Genomic DNA, 14,250 nt, shown 5'->3' on the forward strand with positions numbered 1-14,250 from the left:
ATAAAAACAATTTTCTTGTCATCCACTTCTCCATTCATCTACCCGCTTGTGCTGTGCCCGAAAGTTTTTGTGACGTATGATCACGTGACAGCGGCTCTTCCGGTTGCAAAAAATGCATATCGGAAGTCGAGCAGAAATGCCATATAATCATCACGGATATAACGATTTTGCTGAATTTAATAGATGATTTTGTATTTGTTGATGCAATTAATTCATATTTTTAATGGAAAGAAACTGATAAAGCGTGCTTTTATGTTTCATGTCCCATATCCTTTAAAGGTGGCGAGGAAAGGACCTGGCCACCCTACCTCACCATGCCAATGGCCTAGACAGAGTGTGCTCTCTAACAGGCACTCCCCAACGTATGTACGAAAACGTATATGGGACTCTTTGACTTAATGTCTCTCACACTGTTAACTGCTTGTTGGCTGTAGAATGGGACTCCATGCATTCTGTATGCTGCTGTTGTAGTGTTTCTGGACAAAGCTTGGGCAACATTAGTGTCTTGCTTTTTAATTGGTTTGAAGGTGTATAATATTGGACCTTTTAATAAACATTGGTTTTGTAGATCATATTTAACGGCATACATTCTTTCCTCCTACCTTTTTTTGGCTTCTTGAAATAAAGGCTTTCCACATAATGTGAATATCTCTTTACACACACACACACACACACACACACACACACACACACACACACACACACACACACACACACACAAAACTCAACTAAAACTAACTCTTAAATCCTCAAAAATAAAAATCAACATAAAATTGCTTATGCACTCCTAAACTAGACTGAAATGAAAAACCAAACTGAAAGACTCAATCATAAAAACTAATGAAAATTTCAAAACTAAAATAACTCTGCCCCCAATACTACCCCCACCAATTTTTTTTGCCACCAGCCGCGACTAATAATATATACATATTGACTGAGTGGGAGGGCTGGACGGGAAAATATTTGGCTCAAGGTCATGTTATACAGACCAAATGCCCAAGAGCCAAATATTTTCCCATCCGGCCAGACCTAAATCAGTCAATTAGTATTTTATCATATGACCCTTTTTAACTAATACACACAGTGGAAAACAATGAACAATGGTGTGCGTAAATCTTATTGTTGTTGTCAAGGTAGCGTTGAATACTTCACGAAAAGCAAAACAAAGTGTCAGGTTCATAGTCTAAATTTCATTTTTTCTTTGCTTGTACTAGCAGTTATTGCCCGTAGGAGAGAGGAGACGTAGACTCACCCCTAATGGAAGTCTCCGGCAAGGACCCGTACAATCGAAACTCTCAGGTAAGTGGGGGAGGGGATTCCCCATCAAGGCTGTGCACAATGTGCTAGTGTGAGCATGTAGCCTATGGGAAATTAATAGTGTGTTGGATTAGCACTTACCCCATCCATCCATTATCTGTAGCTGCTTATCCTGTACAGGGTTGCAGGCAAGCTGGAGCCTATCCCAGCTGACTATGGGCGAGAGGCGGGGTACACCCTGTACAAGTTGCCAGATCATCGCAGGGTTGACACATAGAGACAAACAACCATTCACACTCACACCTACGGTCAAGTTAGAGCCACCAGTTAGCCTAAGCTGCATGTCTTTGGACTGTGGGGGAAGCCGAAGCACCCGGAGGAAACCCACGCAGACACAGGGAGAACATGCAAACTCCACACAGAAAGGCCCTCGTTGGCCACTGGGCTCGAACCCAGGACCTTCTTGCTGTGAGGCGACAGTGCTAACCACTATACTGCCGTACCACTCAGCACTAATCCTATCCATCCGTTATCTGTAGCTGCTTATCCTGTCCTACAGGGTCGCAGGCAAGCTGGAGCCTAGGCTGACTATGGATGAGAGGCGGGGTACACCCTGGACAAGTCGCCAGGTCATCGCAAGGCTGACACATAGAGACAAACAACCATTCACGCTCACATTCACACCTACGGTCAATTTAGAGCCACCAATTAGCCTAACCTGCATGCCTTTGGACTGTGGGGGAAATCAGAGCACCTGGAGGAAACCCACACAGACACGGGGAGAACTTGCAAACTCCCAGCCCTTGCCTACCACTGGGCTTGAACCCAGGACCTTCTTGCTGTGAGGTGACAGTGCTAACCACGACACCACCGTGCCACCCAACTCTAATCCCATCTTTTGGAAAATCGAAAATGTTGTCTTGTTGGGCGTCACCAATTCATGTGTAAAGTATAGAGTATGTGTGTCCACACTGTAAAATAAAATTAGTCAAGCCAACTTAAAAATGTAACGCAACCTGCTGCCAAAGGATTTTGAGTAAACTCAACTCCGGGCCAAATAGTTGTGCTGACTTGCTCTTTTAAGTCGACACCGATGAGTATTTTATGTTGACCTTACTTTATTTAGCAAGTTCAGTGCATTCAAATTGTGATGTTGAAATAAATTGAAATAATCATTTCAATTAACTTGGAAAAGCAAGTTGGCACAAAAAACATTATCCTAAATTATTCTTTTTTTGGGCCTTCTCCACCTTTATTGGATAGGACAGTGTAGAGACAGGAAATGAGCAGGAGAGATTAGGAAATGACCTTAGGTCAGAATCAAACCCAGGTCCCCAGATTTATGGTATGGGGCCTTATCCACCTGAGCCACAACACCCTAAAGTGTTCTTTTAAGTTCGCATAGAAGAGTATTTTATGTTGAGTTGACTTGCCTTTAGAAGTTCAGGCCAACAAATTGTTTAGTTGAAATAAATTGAAATAATAATGCCAATTAACTTAGAAGAGCAAGTTGGCACATCATGGTTCCAAGTTGAGTTTACTCAAAATCCTTTGGCAGCAGGTTGCGTTACATTTTTAAGTTGGCTTGACTATTTTTTTTACAATGATTTAGTGTGCATTACATTTTTTTAGTTAACACAAACCTCTCAACACTTAAGTTCTACTTCACTTTGCCTATTATTACACAAATAGAAACAAATACCGACATACAAGGAGGGAATTCCCTGGCCTCTGTTGAGGAAAGCTTAGTCTATTGAGGTTTTTCACCCACTTGACCAAGTCATGTGAGGCTGCCATTTTGGACGTCACAGCTCGAATCAGTTTGAATGCGAGGAAGGCGACAAACGAGAAACATAAAAGAAAAAGGAGCGAGATGCAGAAAACACCTTCACTATCCAGCGACGTAGGGCATTTACAGGGCGAGCAGAGGGAGAGGTATTTGCAAAAATTGAGGTTAGCAGGCTTAGAGAACGACGTTTACCTGCTTCCACCAGGATTGTTCACTGACAGCTAAGGTTTGTTCACATTTTCATTTACTTTCGGTCCTCAGGATAAACAAAATGTTATTAAATGTCATTGAAATAACTTCTTAGTCTGTTGAGACATGGCCCGTTATAAGTTTTTCCTTTACTGTATTTACTAGTTTACTGAGCTAGCGCGCTCCGGGGCAGGCTGGCTAGTGCGCTAGCCAGCCTGCCCCAGAGCGCGCTAGCTCAGTAAACTAGTAAATACAGTAAAGGAAAAACTTGAGACTGAAAGGTTTTAACAGTCATCCAAATGACTGAACGTAAACATTGCTACAGTAACATACTAGGTACTATGTTGACATTAGCTAGCTTGACGTTCAAAATGGTGGACACCGGGGCGTCATGTGACCCTGTGACGTCAGGTGAAAAACCTCAATACTCCTATACAACGTCTCGTGTCAGTTTCCATGGACTTCTCACTCCACCCGACCGTTGAAACTTTCGAACTTGTGAAGTGCGCATGCGCAGTGGCATCGGTTAAGGGGCGTCAATCAGCACTTGAATATATAAGTTCACTTTACTTAATTTTCCAATTCCTATGAACTTGTGGCGAAGGAAAGGCGTCTCAACTATTTTTTTTTAGTTACTTGAACAATTAGAAGGGAAATTTGTTCATTCAACTTAGAATCCTTTTTTCACTCAACAATTTTGCAAGTTAAATTTTTTACAGTGCAGCTGTGTTGATTTACATAGGTGAACAGACAGAGAGACAGACACCATTCCTTTAGTAGTATAGATATAGAAACTATATAGCAACCTGTCTAGCTCATTTAAGGGGATGACTGTTATCTCTCTTTCCTCTTTAACTTCAGCAAGAAATCTTTTGAAAACTTTCATGTCGGACTTTTTTTTTTACGGTGTTTTCTTGTTGTTGTCCTTGTATATACACAACAAATGAATTTCTTTGCTCGAAAGTACTTTTTTTCATTTTCTTCGACAATTTCAGCTTGTTCAAATAGATCAGTATCTGATAAATCATCTGGATAATAAAACTCTTTTAAAACAAATGTGTATTTCTGTTGTTGGCGTAAAACTTTGGAATTCTCAACAGAATGATTTAAAGTGTTGCACAGATATTTTTCAGTTTAAAAAAATGTATAAAGAGAGACAAATGAGACAATATGCACATGAAATTTAACTGGATGCTCATTTTATTTGTGATGAGCTCGTAAAATTTGACTTTTATGGGTTATTTTTTGTTTGATGTTGTTGGCATCGAATGTAGATGATCATTTTATTGTTTTGAGCTGATAAATTTCCACTTTTATTTGTTATTTTTTCGGGCGGCACGGTGGTGTAGTGGTTAGCACTGTTGCCTCACAGCAAGAAGGTCCTGGGTTCGAGCCCAGCAGTTGACAGGGGCCTTTCTGTGTGGAGTTTGCATGTTCTCCCCGTGTCCGTGTGGGTTTCTTCCAGGTGCTCTGGTTTCCCCCCCAGTCCAAAGACATGCAGGTTAGGTTAACTGGTGACTCTAAATTGACCGTAGGTGTGAATGGTTGTCTGTGTGTCGGCCCTGTGATGACCTGGCGACTTGTCCAGGGTGTACCCAGCCTCTTGCCCATAGTCAGTTGGGATAGGCTCCAGCTTGCCTGCGACCCTGTAGGACAGGATAAGCGGCTACAGATGGATGGATGGTTATTTTTTTCCTTTAAGTTGTTGGCATATGTAGCTGATGGTGTAGGTAACTGATATGCAGTGTAGGTAATTGGAATTTACAGACCATCTAAGATTCTTTATATTTTACTAAGGGGCAGACAAAAATAAGAATTATATTCTTCTTGCTGCTCCTTTCCAATCATGAAAAGAGTCACTCTGATCTATGTATCTTGAATTATGTTCTAATTCAATACTGTATATTGTGCATTTTCATGAAAGGAATAAATAAAAAAAAAAACTCAGTTTCACTATGCTCAGTTGTGTTGCTCATTTTTCAGAGTAAAAATTCAGAGCAAAATGAAAACTGCAGAAGTAAGGAAAACGGGTCCGGGCCACATAAGGCTTTTTTTTCCGGACCGGATTCAAAATCCCTATCTGTCTGGGCTGGATTGTTATTGGTCTGTGAAACTGGATTATCCTGTGATGCGTTATGATCCTATTATAACCTGTAGATTAGGGACACTGCTCCTTTCACTCTGTATATCTTATCTTACATTACATTATTAGTGTATATTACATAGTATAGTATAGAGTGTACATTATTTCACACTATAACTTTGAGCATAGTTGCGTGTAATTGCATCTAATCGTAAAGTTTATTATCCGTTTTAAACACTAAGCAAATTCTGCACGCGCTTTTCATCAGAATTGAACTTTATAATGACAAGTTTTAAAATGTCGGATGACTAATGTGTTTTTGCGCGCAGTCTCGCGCACAAGTGCGTGCATCACCTTTTGCGTCTCTTTCGGTTTCTTTGCTGGGGAAGGGGAGAGGCTTTAATCCCCCCCCCCTCCCTCCCCCCTTCACTTAAAACTCGCGGATTTCGGCTTGGGCTGCCTTTATTGCTGCGCGTCATGTCGAAGTCGAAGCCCAGATTCGCGTGCATCGTGTTTGCCTGTATCATTGGCACGGCTTCGCTAATCTGCGTGTGCGTCCTGCTGCTCATGCGGCGACGTTCATGCTGCGAGGAGGACGACGGGGTCTTCACGCACGCTTCAGTCGCGGCCGATTCTCAGACTTGTTCGGACATTGGAAGGTAGAAACATATCAAATAATAAATCATTTTATGGACATAATAATAATAATAATAATAATAATAATAATAATAATAATAATAATAATAATTACACTGGGGAACAATTTGAAAAAAAAATCTGTTGAGTTAGATTTTTATGCTGATTAAAACTAAAATTGGCATGCTGATTCCAAAATTGCAGTCAGGTTTTTTCTCCACAGCTTACCGTCCAGATAAGCAAAATTCCACTGTAGTAAGACTATTTGAAGGTTATGGAAGAATGTTATCAGGATAGATGGGATGTACATGGCTATTGTTGGAGCATCAAACGCAATAGTCCTCAAGTTGAACACTCCAGAAAGAGCTCATCTCATCTCATTATCTGTAGCCGCTTTATCCTGTTCTACAGGGTCGCAGGCAAGCTGGAGCCTATCCCAGCTGACTACGGGCGAAAGGCAGGGTACACCCTGGACAAGTCGCCAGGTCATCACAGGGTGACACATAGACACAGACAACCATTCACACTCACATTCACACCTACGGTCAATTTAGATTCACCAGTTAACCTAACCTGCATGTCTTTGGACTGTGGGGAGGAAACCCACGCGGACAACATGCAAACTCCACACAGAAAGGCCCTCGCCGGCCACGGGGCTCGAACCCGGACCTTCTTGCTGTGAAGCGACAGAGCTAACCACTACACCACCGTGCCGCCCCAGGTAGAAACATATTAAGTAATAATAATAATAATTACACTGGGGAACAATTTGAAAAAAAAAATCTGTTGAGTTAGATTTTTATGCTGATTAAAACTAAAATTGGCATGCTGATTCCAAAATTGCAGTCAGTTTTTTTCTAGCACGTCAAGTTTTTTCTCCACAGCTTACCGTCCAGATAAGCAAAATTCCACTGTAGTAAGACTATTTGAAGGTTATGGAAGAATGTTATCAGGATAGATGGGATGTATATATGATGGCTATTGTTGGAGCATCAAACGCAATAGTCCTCAAGTTGAACACTCCAGAAAGAGCTCATCTCATCTCATTATCTGTAGCCGCTTTATCCTGTTCTACAGGGTCGCAGGCAAGCTGGAGCCTATCCCAGCTGACTACGGGCGAAAGGCGGGGTACACCCTGGACAAGTCGCCAGGTCATCACAGGGTGACACATAGACACAGACAACCATTCACACTCACGGTCAATTTAGAGTCACCAGTTAACCTAACCTGCATGTCTTTGGACTGTGGGGAGGAAACCCACGCAGACAACATGCAAACTCCACACAAAAAGGCCCTCGCCGGCCACGGGGCTCGAACCCAGACCTTCTTGCTGTGAGGCGACAGCGCTAACCACTACACCACCGTGCCGCCCTCCAGAAAGAGCTATAAACGTAAATTTTTACCTTAACTACTTGCACAGGCGGCACGGTGGTTAGCACAGTCGCCTCACAGCAACAAGGTTCCGGGTTCGAACCCAGCAGCCGGTGAGGGCCTTTCTGTGTGGAGTTTGCATGTTCTCCCCGTGTCTGTGTGGGTTTCCTCCGGGTGCTCCGGTTTCCCCAAAAACATGCAGTTAGGTTAACATGGGGCGGCCTTGGGCTGAGGTGCCCTCGAGCAAGGTACCTGACCCCTGACTGCTCCCTGGGTGCTCTGGTGTGGCTGCCCACTGCTCTGAGTGTGTGCGTGTGTTCACTGCTTCAGATGGGTTAAATGCAGAGGATGAATTTCACTGTGCTTGAAGTGTGCATGTGACGAATGAAGGTTTCTTCTTCTTGCACACAATTATAATTACAGTAGCCATATCCTTTGTAAAAACATAATAGTGTTAAATAAACATTGCAGTCATGCCTGTTTCTTTCATATTTCATTGTATGTCAATATTTGTAAATTTTTATAAAACAAGCACATATCTGTTAAGTACAGTATTTTTCATATTTTTTAAGAAAACAGGGATCCTATAGTTCAAAAACTTGACGTGATAGAGAAAAACTGAGATCAGTTTTGGATTCCGCACCCAAAAATTAGTGAAAAACAGCTGTCAGACCTAACTCAACAAAAATTGTGTTCCCAGTGTTATAATTATTATTACATATTGAAGGCTACTGGGTTTTGCTGCAAAAATAGGAAGCAAATGCAACAAAGTGTCCAGAAGAACTGTGGCTTGTTCTGCAAGATGCTCAGTAAAACCTACAGCTCATTTCCTTATAAAACTGCATTCATTGTCCCTGAGACTACTGTTTGGGGAAGGGGGACAAGCAGGGTCATCACACCAAATATTGACTTTGTTTATTGCTATTTACTGCTGTTTATAGTATTTTTTAAATGAAGATTTCATTATTTTTGATGTGTGCATTTTGCACAGTACTGTAGTGGTTAGCACTGTTGCCTCACAGCAAGAAGGTCCTGGGTTCGAGCCCTGTGGCCGATGAGGGCCTTTCTGTGCGGAGTTTGCATGTTCTCCCCGTGTCCGTGTGGGTTTCCTCCGGGTGCCCCGGTTTCCCCTACAGTCCAAAGACATGCAGGTTAGGTTAACTGGTGACTCTAAATTGACCGTTGGTATGAATATGAGTGTGATTGGTTGTTTGTCTCTACGTGTCAGCCCTGCAATAACCTAACGACTTGTCCAGGGTGTACCCCGGCTCTCACCCATAGTCAGCTGGGATAGGCTCCAGCTTGCCTGTGACCCTGTAGAACAGGATAAGCGGCTACAGATAATGGTTGGATGGATGGATGCATAGCAGTGGTTCTCAAAGTGTGTGTGTGTTTTGTTTCAGTGCTGAAAAGTACAACATACTCTTAGCAAAGTTGTATATTTATTACTGAGGTCCGATAGTTATTAAGCAGCTTGACTGGCCACTTGAATTGAATTGTCAATTCATGCATCAATAACTTAAACTATTAATAATGTCATCTTGGACCTAATGTGTTCTGTTGGTGGAAATTTCAGGAATAATAACACAAAAAACCTACACATTTAAATAATAAGCCTAATATTTGAATAGCCAGATTATATCTGGAAGAGGTGGCAAAAAGTTTCAGAACCTCTGATTTATAGGCTTTCATAGTCTTATAATTATATCTTTTGGGGCTGTTTTTTTTTCTATTTTTTTTAAATTCGTCATCAAAATGCTCATTTAAAATAAAAGTTGAACTGAATTGAATTTTATCACCTGAACAACAAAGTTCACTTTTCGTGTTCATACACATTAAGCTGGAAAGAACACAACACAGTAGGTGATTTCAGTACTGGGGATTTTGCTTTTGGAAGGAATTTAACTCTTACAGTGCTGAGATATAGAGTAACACCAATTAACCTGTTTTAAAAAATATAGAAAGAAAGGTCCATAGGTCGAACAATTTCATCTCTTATTTTGATCATATCTCCCAACATAGGTATGAAGTGAAAGAACCAGTGATTTTACATTGTGTTTTGCTTCTAACTCTGTGTCTTGCATCATGTCAACATGAACCAGGGCTTACTTAAGTGACAAGTTTTTGACAAATGACAAAACGGCCCCCAGCCCTCTGTCCGACATCAGTCTACAGAACAGTAGGGAGAGAAAAGTCAGGAGAATGCAACACCAAGCTCCCACACACAACCGCTTTTACTTGGCAAAAGCCCGCTGGCACATGCTGTCAAAATGTATTAATGTGCTCATTTACTGTGCCCATGCTTCTTTATTCAGCAGTAGCTAGAGAGAGAACAGCAAAAATCAGGTCTTGAAAATGTGTTGTATTAGGGGGCTAGGCAATGATGAAAAATTTAAATGAAACCATCTTAAAACACTCATTCTTTCATCTTTAGTTAGAGCTTTATCGTAGGCTACGTTTACATTAGACCGTATCTGTCTCGTTTTCTTCGCGGATGCACTGTCCGTTTACATTAAACCGCCTGGAAACACCGGGAAACGGGAATCCGCCAGCGTCCACGTATTCAATCCAGATCGTGTCAGCTCCGGTGCTGTGTAAACATTCAGAATACGCGGATACGCTGTGCTGAGCTCTAGCTGGCGTCTCATTGGACAACGTCACTGTGACATCCACCTTCTTGATTCGCTGGCGTTGGTCATGTGACGCGACTGCTGAAAAACGGCGCGGACTTCCGCCTTGTATCACCTTTCATTAAAGAGTATAAAAGTATGAAAATACTGCAAATACTGATGCAAATACTGCCCATTGTGTAGTTATGATTGTCTTTAGGCTTGCCATCCTTCCACTTGCAAGTAGTAAGTGATATGCGCTGGGATCACACACACAGCGGCTCAGTCCCAAATCGTGGCTTGTGCACTTCACTCGCGCGCTGTGTGAGCTGCGCAGGGCCGGAGTGTGCACCCTCCAGAGGGCACTCGCTGTTCAGGGCGGAATGATTTGGAGCGCAGGATGCCTGCGGAGCCGAGCGTATCCGTGTATTGGCGTTGCTGTGTGCACGCAAATCGTGTATTGGTGTTGCTGTGTGCACACTAATCATTTTAAAAACGTTAATCTGATGATCCGCTGATACGGTCTAATGTAAACATGGGCTTAGTCAGAGTGGGAACGGATCCAGAGTCTATCCTGGAAACAATGGGGAAGTGGGGACACACCCTGAATGGTACATCAGGCCATCACATAGACTTCATAGCTGGGGGCCTTAAGCAAGTACTAGCAACCCCCCGCTCCCCCTGGTCAGGGTTATGACTGAAGACTGGTCTCGGCAGACTGCACAGAGGAGACCACCACTTGGTAGTTCAACAGGTAAGAAAGTGGACCCAGCAAAACATTTGTGGAGCGCGAACAGGGCACAGTGCAACACATAGAACACTGTTGGCCATCCACTGCATCCTGACCTACCGCCAGCCATCTTGATTCTGTCTTGCCCCTGGACTCTCACGAGAGAGTGAGGTAGACGGCTGCACAACTCTCCCTCACTCTAATCCAAGTCACGTGCAAGTCATGACTTCAAATTCAAGTCCTGTGGTGATGGGCAAGTGGCAAAGCAGCAGGTGTGGAAACACTGGAAGCTGTAGTCACAAACCTGCACACAGGTAGCCCAGGACATAGGGTCGCTCTCTGTTGGAACAAAGCCACAGTGGAGTTCGGCAGCACCCTGGTGTCTGAGCAGCCCTGTTTAGAATTCGCTCTGCTCACCTCCATGGAGGAAGGGGCTAGAAAAGGTGCACCAAACATAGCCTGCTTCACCTCACCCTGGCCAGCACACAGCGACTGGCAGGGAACCCCGCTCAGCAGTTGAAATACAACAAAAAGATAGTGAAGGTATTCAACCTTGGCACATGGAACGTCGACATGTGGGTGTACCTTCAAAGCCCGGATTGGCCTCATCAGTCACGTCTGGACCTACAACCATCACCCACCAAATTGAAGTCACAGTCATTTCTGACCCTGAAGGATGAACATCATATATTGATTCAAAGCCAAGTATGCTGATTTTCAGTTAAGACTAAATGAAATGGATTCTATTAAAAGTAATAATAAATTGATTTATGAATTATCATAATTGCAGTAAACAAGTAAAATACAGTAAAGACATTGAGGTTGCTTCCACTGAAATGTTGTTTTCTGCTAAATCACAGGCCTATTCAGAAAGTGTATTATTCCAAATCCAGCATGAGAGCGTTTCCACAACAGCTCCCTTACCGTGAGCTTCCAGCTGATATACAGCACAGAGTGTTCCTCCACCTGCTGGGGGCTAGTTCCATCCAATAGATCCCTGGTACAAAACAGCCCCTGGCCCTCTGTCCGACACATCAGAATAAATAGGAGAGAAAAGTCAGGAGAATGCAAGAGAGAGCCCACACAAAACTGTGTTTATGGACCAGATCTGGTGCTTCATTTTAGTGAGTTCAGTCAGTGGGCTGGTGAAATCCAAAAAATTAGGTACAATTCACTAATAACAGCTAGCCAGCCCCAAGAACTGCCTCACTGCCTTTTTGGTCTTGGGTCTCAAGCAGACGTCAACTGCTGTGATAACATGGATGAGTGCCTCTGCAACACTCAGATGTTGTGCAGAGGCAATGTTTTTGTATATATATCACACTGCATAATCCATCAGGACTAACACTAAGCAATATCTTCACATGTACCTTTTTAATGGCCCAACAGTGATCCATGCCAGTTCTTTCGAAGAGGACTTCGACTAAGGGTAATGGGCACAATGGTGCTTTTGGAGTGGCCAGTGGATTCACGAGCTGACATTTGCGAAATGCCATACACCACCTACGAACATCGCCATGAACGCCTGGCCAATAGAAACAGGTCATGAGACGCTTTAGTGTTTTATCCTCGTCCAAGTGCCTAGACATGGGATTATGATGAGCTGCATCCAACAGAAGTTCCCTATAACTCTTTGGTACCAACAACTGGGTTGTCCTGCATCATTCGAAATAACCTATTCTTAATAATTGAAAAATATGGGTGGGACACGCCTTTCGCCCGTAGTCAGCTGGGATAGGCTCCAGCTTGCCTGCGACCCTGTAGAACAGGATAAAGCGGCGAGAGATAATGAGATGAGATGAGTGGGACAGTGCAACATTATTCTGAAACTGCTGACAATCAATTACTTTTACTTGGCAGAAGGTGTGCTTCAGGGTCTCATTGTGCAACTGCTCCAAAGGAAAATCCCTGAGGGGAATTGCTGCAAAGGGTGGTGTGGCGGCAGTGGTGGTAGTGTGTGTGTGTGTGTGTGTGTGGGGGGGGGGGTGATGACAGAACTCTTCCCACACTCTGTGATGCAGAACTGAATTTGACGGACCATTCACCACCCCCCCAGCCAATGCTGCAGACATTCCACACTGTGCTTTTCTTCTGCAGAACCTGGCCAATTTGTCCCAGGAATTATTGGATGGGTGAGACGAGGACTACCTGCCACCTTTATGATTTTACCCCCAAAATTCAGTAATGACTGACATCAGCGGATACTCTTGAACATCCTGCCTGCTGCATACTGCCTACCATACTGCAGTCATTTGGAGCATCAAGTGCACATCCTCAGAAATTAAAGTTACGTGTCCACATTGTACAATACCAACATACATAGTGAGTGCATAGTGACAAGAACAACAAGACCAAGAAGTCTTTATCAATCATACGTACACTTAAGCACAGACTTAAAGACCTAGAGAACTGTACCCCCTTCCTCCTTGGATAATAATAGTACAAGTCCCAACAATGAAAACTTATAATTGAAACCCATATTTTAAATGTTGGGAACATTCAGAATTTGTCGAGTTTAAAATTCCTACCAAGGGAATCCTGGTACCAATGTCACCATTATTAGCTGGCTTTCGCATGATGGCAGGAGCGTGAGTGGTTTGATCTGCGGTTTTTCCACTTACGTCCACACAGTGTAGCTTTTGTCCGACTCTCTACTAGATTACTTTCATTTTGATGGAAACTTGCAACATAACACAACGTAGAAAGAGAGACAAATCGTTAAACTACAATCTATGACTGTTATGGAGAAGGGGAAGAGAAAAAAAAAGGGAAAGCGCCCGGAAAACGATGTATCGCTGCCGGGTGCGGCAACACAAATGCCATGGAGAGAGTGGTCCTGTTCCTTTTCCTGAAAGATAAAGGTAATCACTAATTAGTCAAGACTTTGCTACAATGAACTGCAAAGCATTTTATTTCCCCTGTAATACTACTAACTTGAGGAATGCATCTTCAACTTCCAGTCATCCAACCCCCCTCACGCATTTACTGGGTGGTCTACTGCCAGCGATAGACTATGCACGGCCACGGAAAAGTTGAACTGAAGACTGTCAGCTGTAGCTGTACTACACTGTAAAAAAAAAATTAGTCAAGCTAACTTAAAAATGTAACGCAACCTGCTGCCACAGGATTTTGAGTAAACTCAACTCCGGGCCAAATAGTTGTGCTGACTTGCTCTTTTAAGTCGACACAGATGAGTATTTTATGTTGACCTTACTTTATTTAGCAAGTTCAGTGCATTCAAATTGTGATGTTGAAATAAATTGAAATAATAATGCCAATTAACTTACAGTGGTGCTTGAAAGTTTGTGAACCCTTTAGAATTTTCTATATTTCTGCATAAATATGACCGAAAACATCATCAGATTTTCACACAAGTCCTAAAAGTAGATAAAGAGAACCCAGTTAAACAAATGAGACAAAAATATTATACTTGGTCATTTATTTATTGAAGAAAATGATCCAATATTACAGATCTGTGAGTGGCAAAAGTATGTGAACCTCTAGGATTAGCAGTTAATTTGAGGGTGAAATTAGAGTCAGGCGTTTTCAATCAATGGGATGACAATCAGGTGTGAGTGGGCACCCT

The 14,250-nt window shown here is 42.8% G+C and overlaps 1 protein-coding gene across 1 annotated transcript in view; it reads left to right on the top strand.

The window, feature by feature from the left end:
* The first annotated feature begins 5,766 nt into the window (after positions 1 to 5,766).
* ggt5b (gamma-glutamyltransferase 5b) overlaps positions 5,767 to 14,250 on the top strand; it is a 55,768-nt gene continuing 47,284 nt past the window's right edge. Inside the window, exon 1 of the mRNA XM_060909183.1 lies at positions 5,767 to 5,977. Within this exon, the coding sequence (XP_060765166.1) occupies positions 5,796 to 5,977 (182 nt within the window). The 5' untranslated portion in view covers positions 5,767 to 5,795. The remainder of the gene's footprint in view (positions 5,978 to 14,250) is intronic.

This window comes from Neoarius graeffei, chromosome 25, assembly GCF_027579695.1.
Source record: "Neoarius graeffei isolate fNeoGra1 chromosome 25, fNeoGra1.pri, whole genome shotgun sequence".
Lineage (NCBI taxonomy): Eukaryota > Metazoa > Chordata > Actinopteri > Siluriformes > Ariidae > Neoarius > Neoarius graeffei.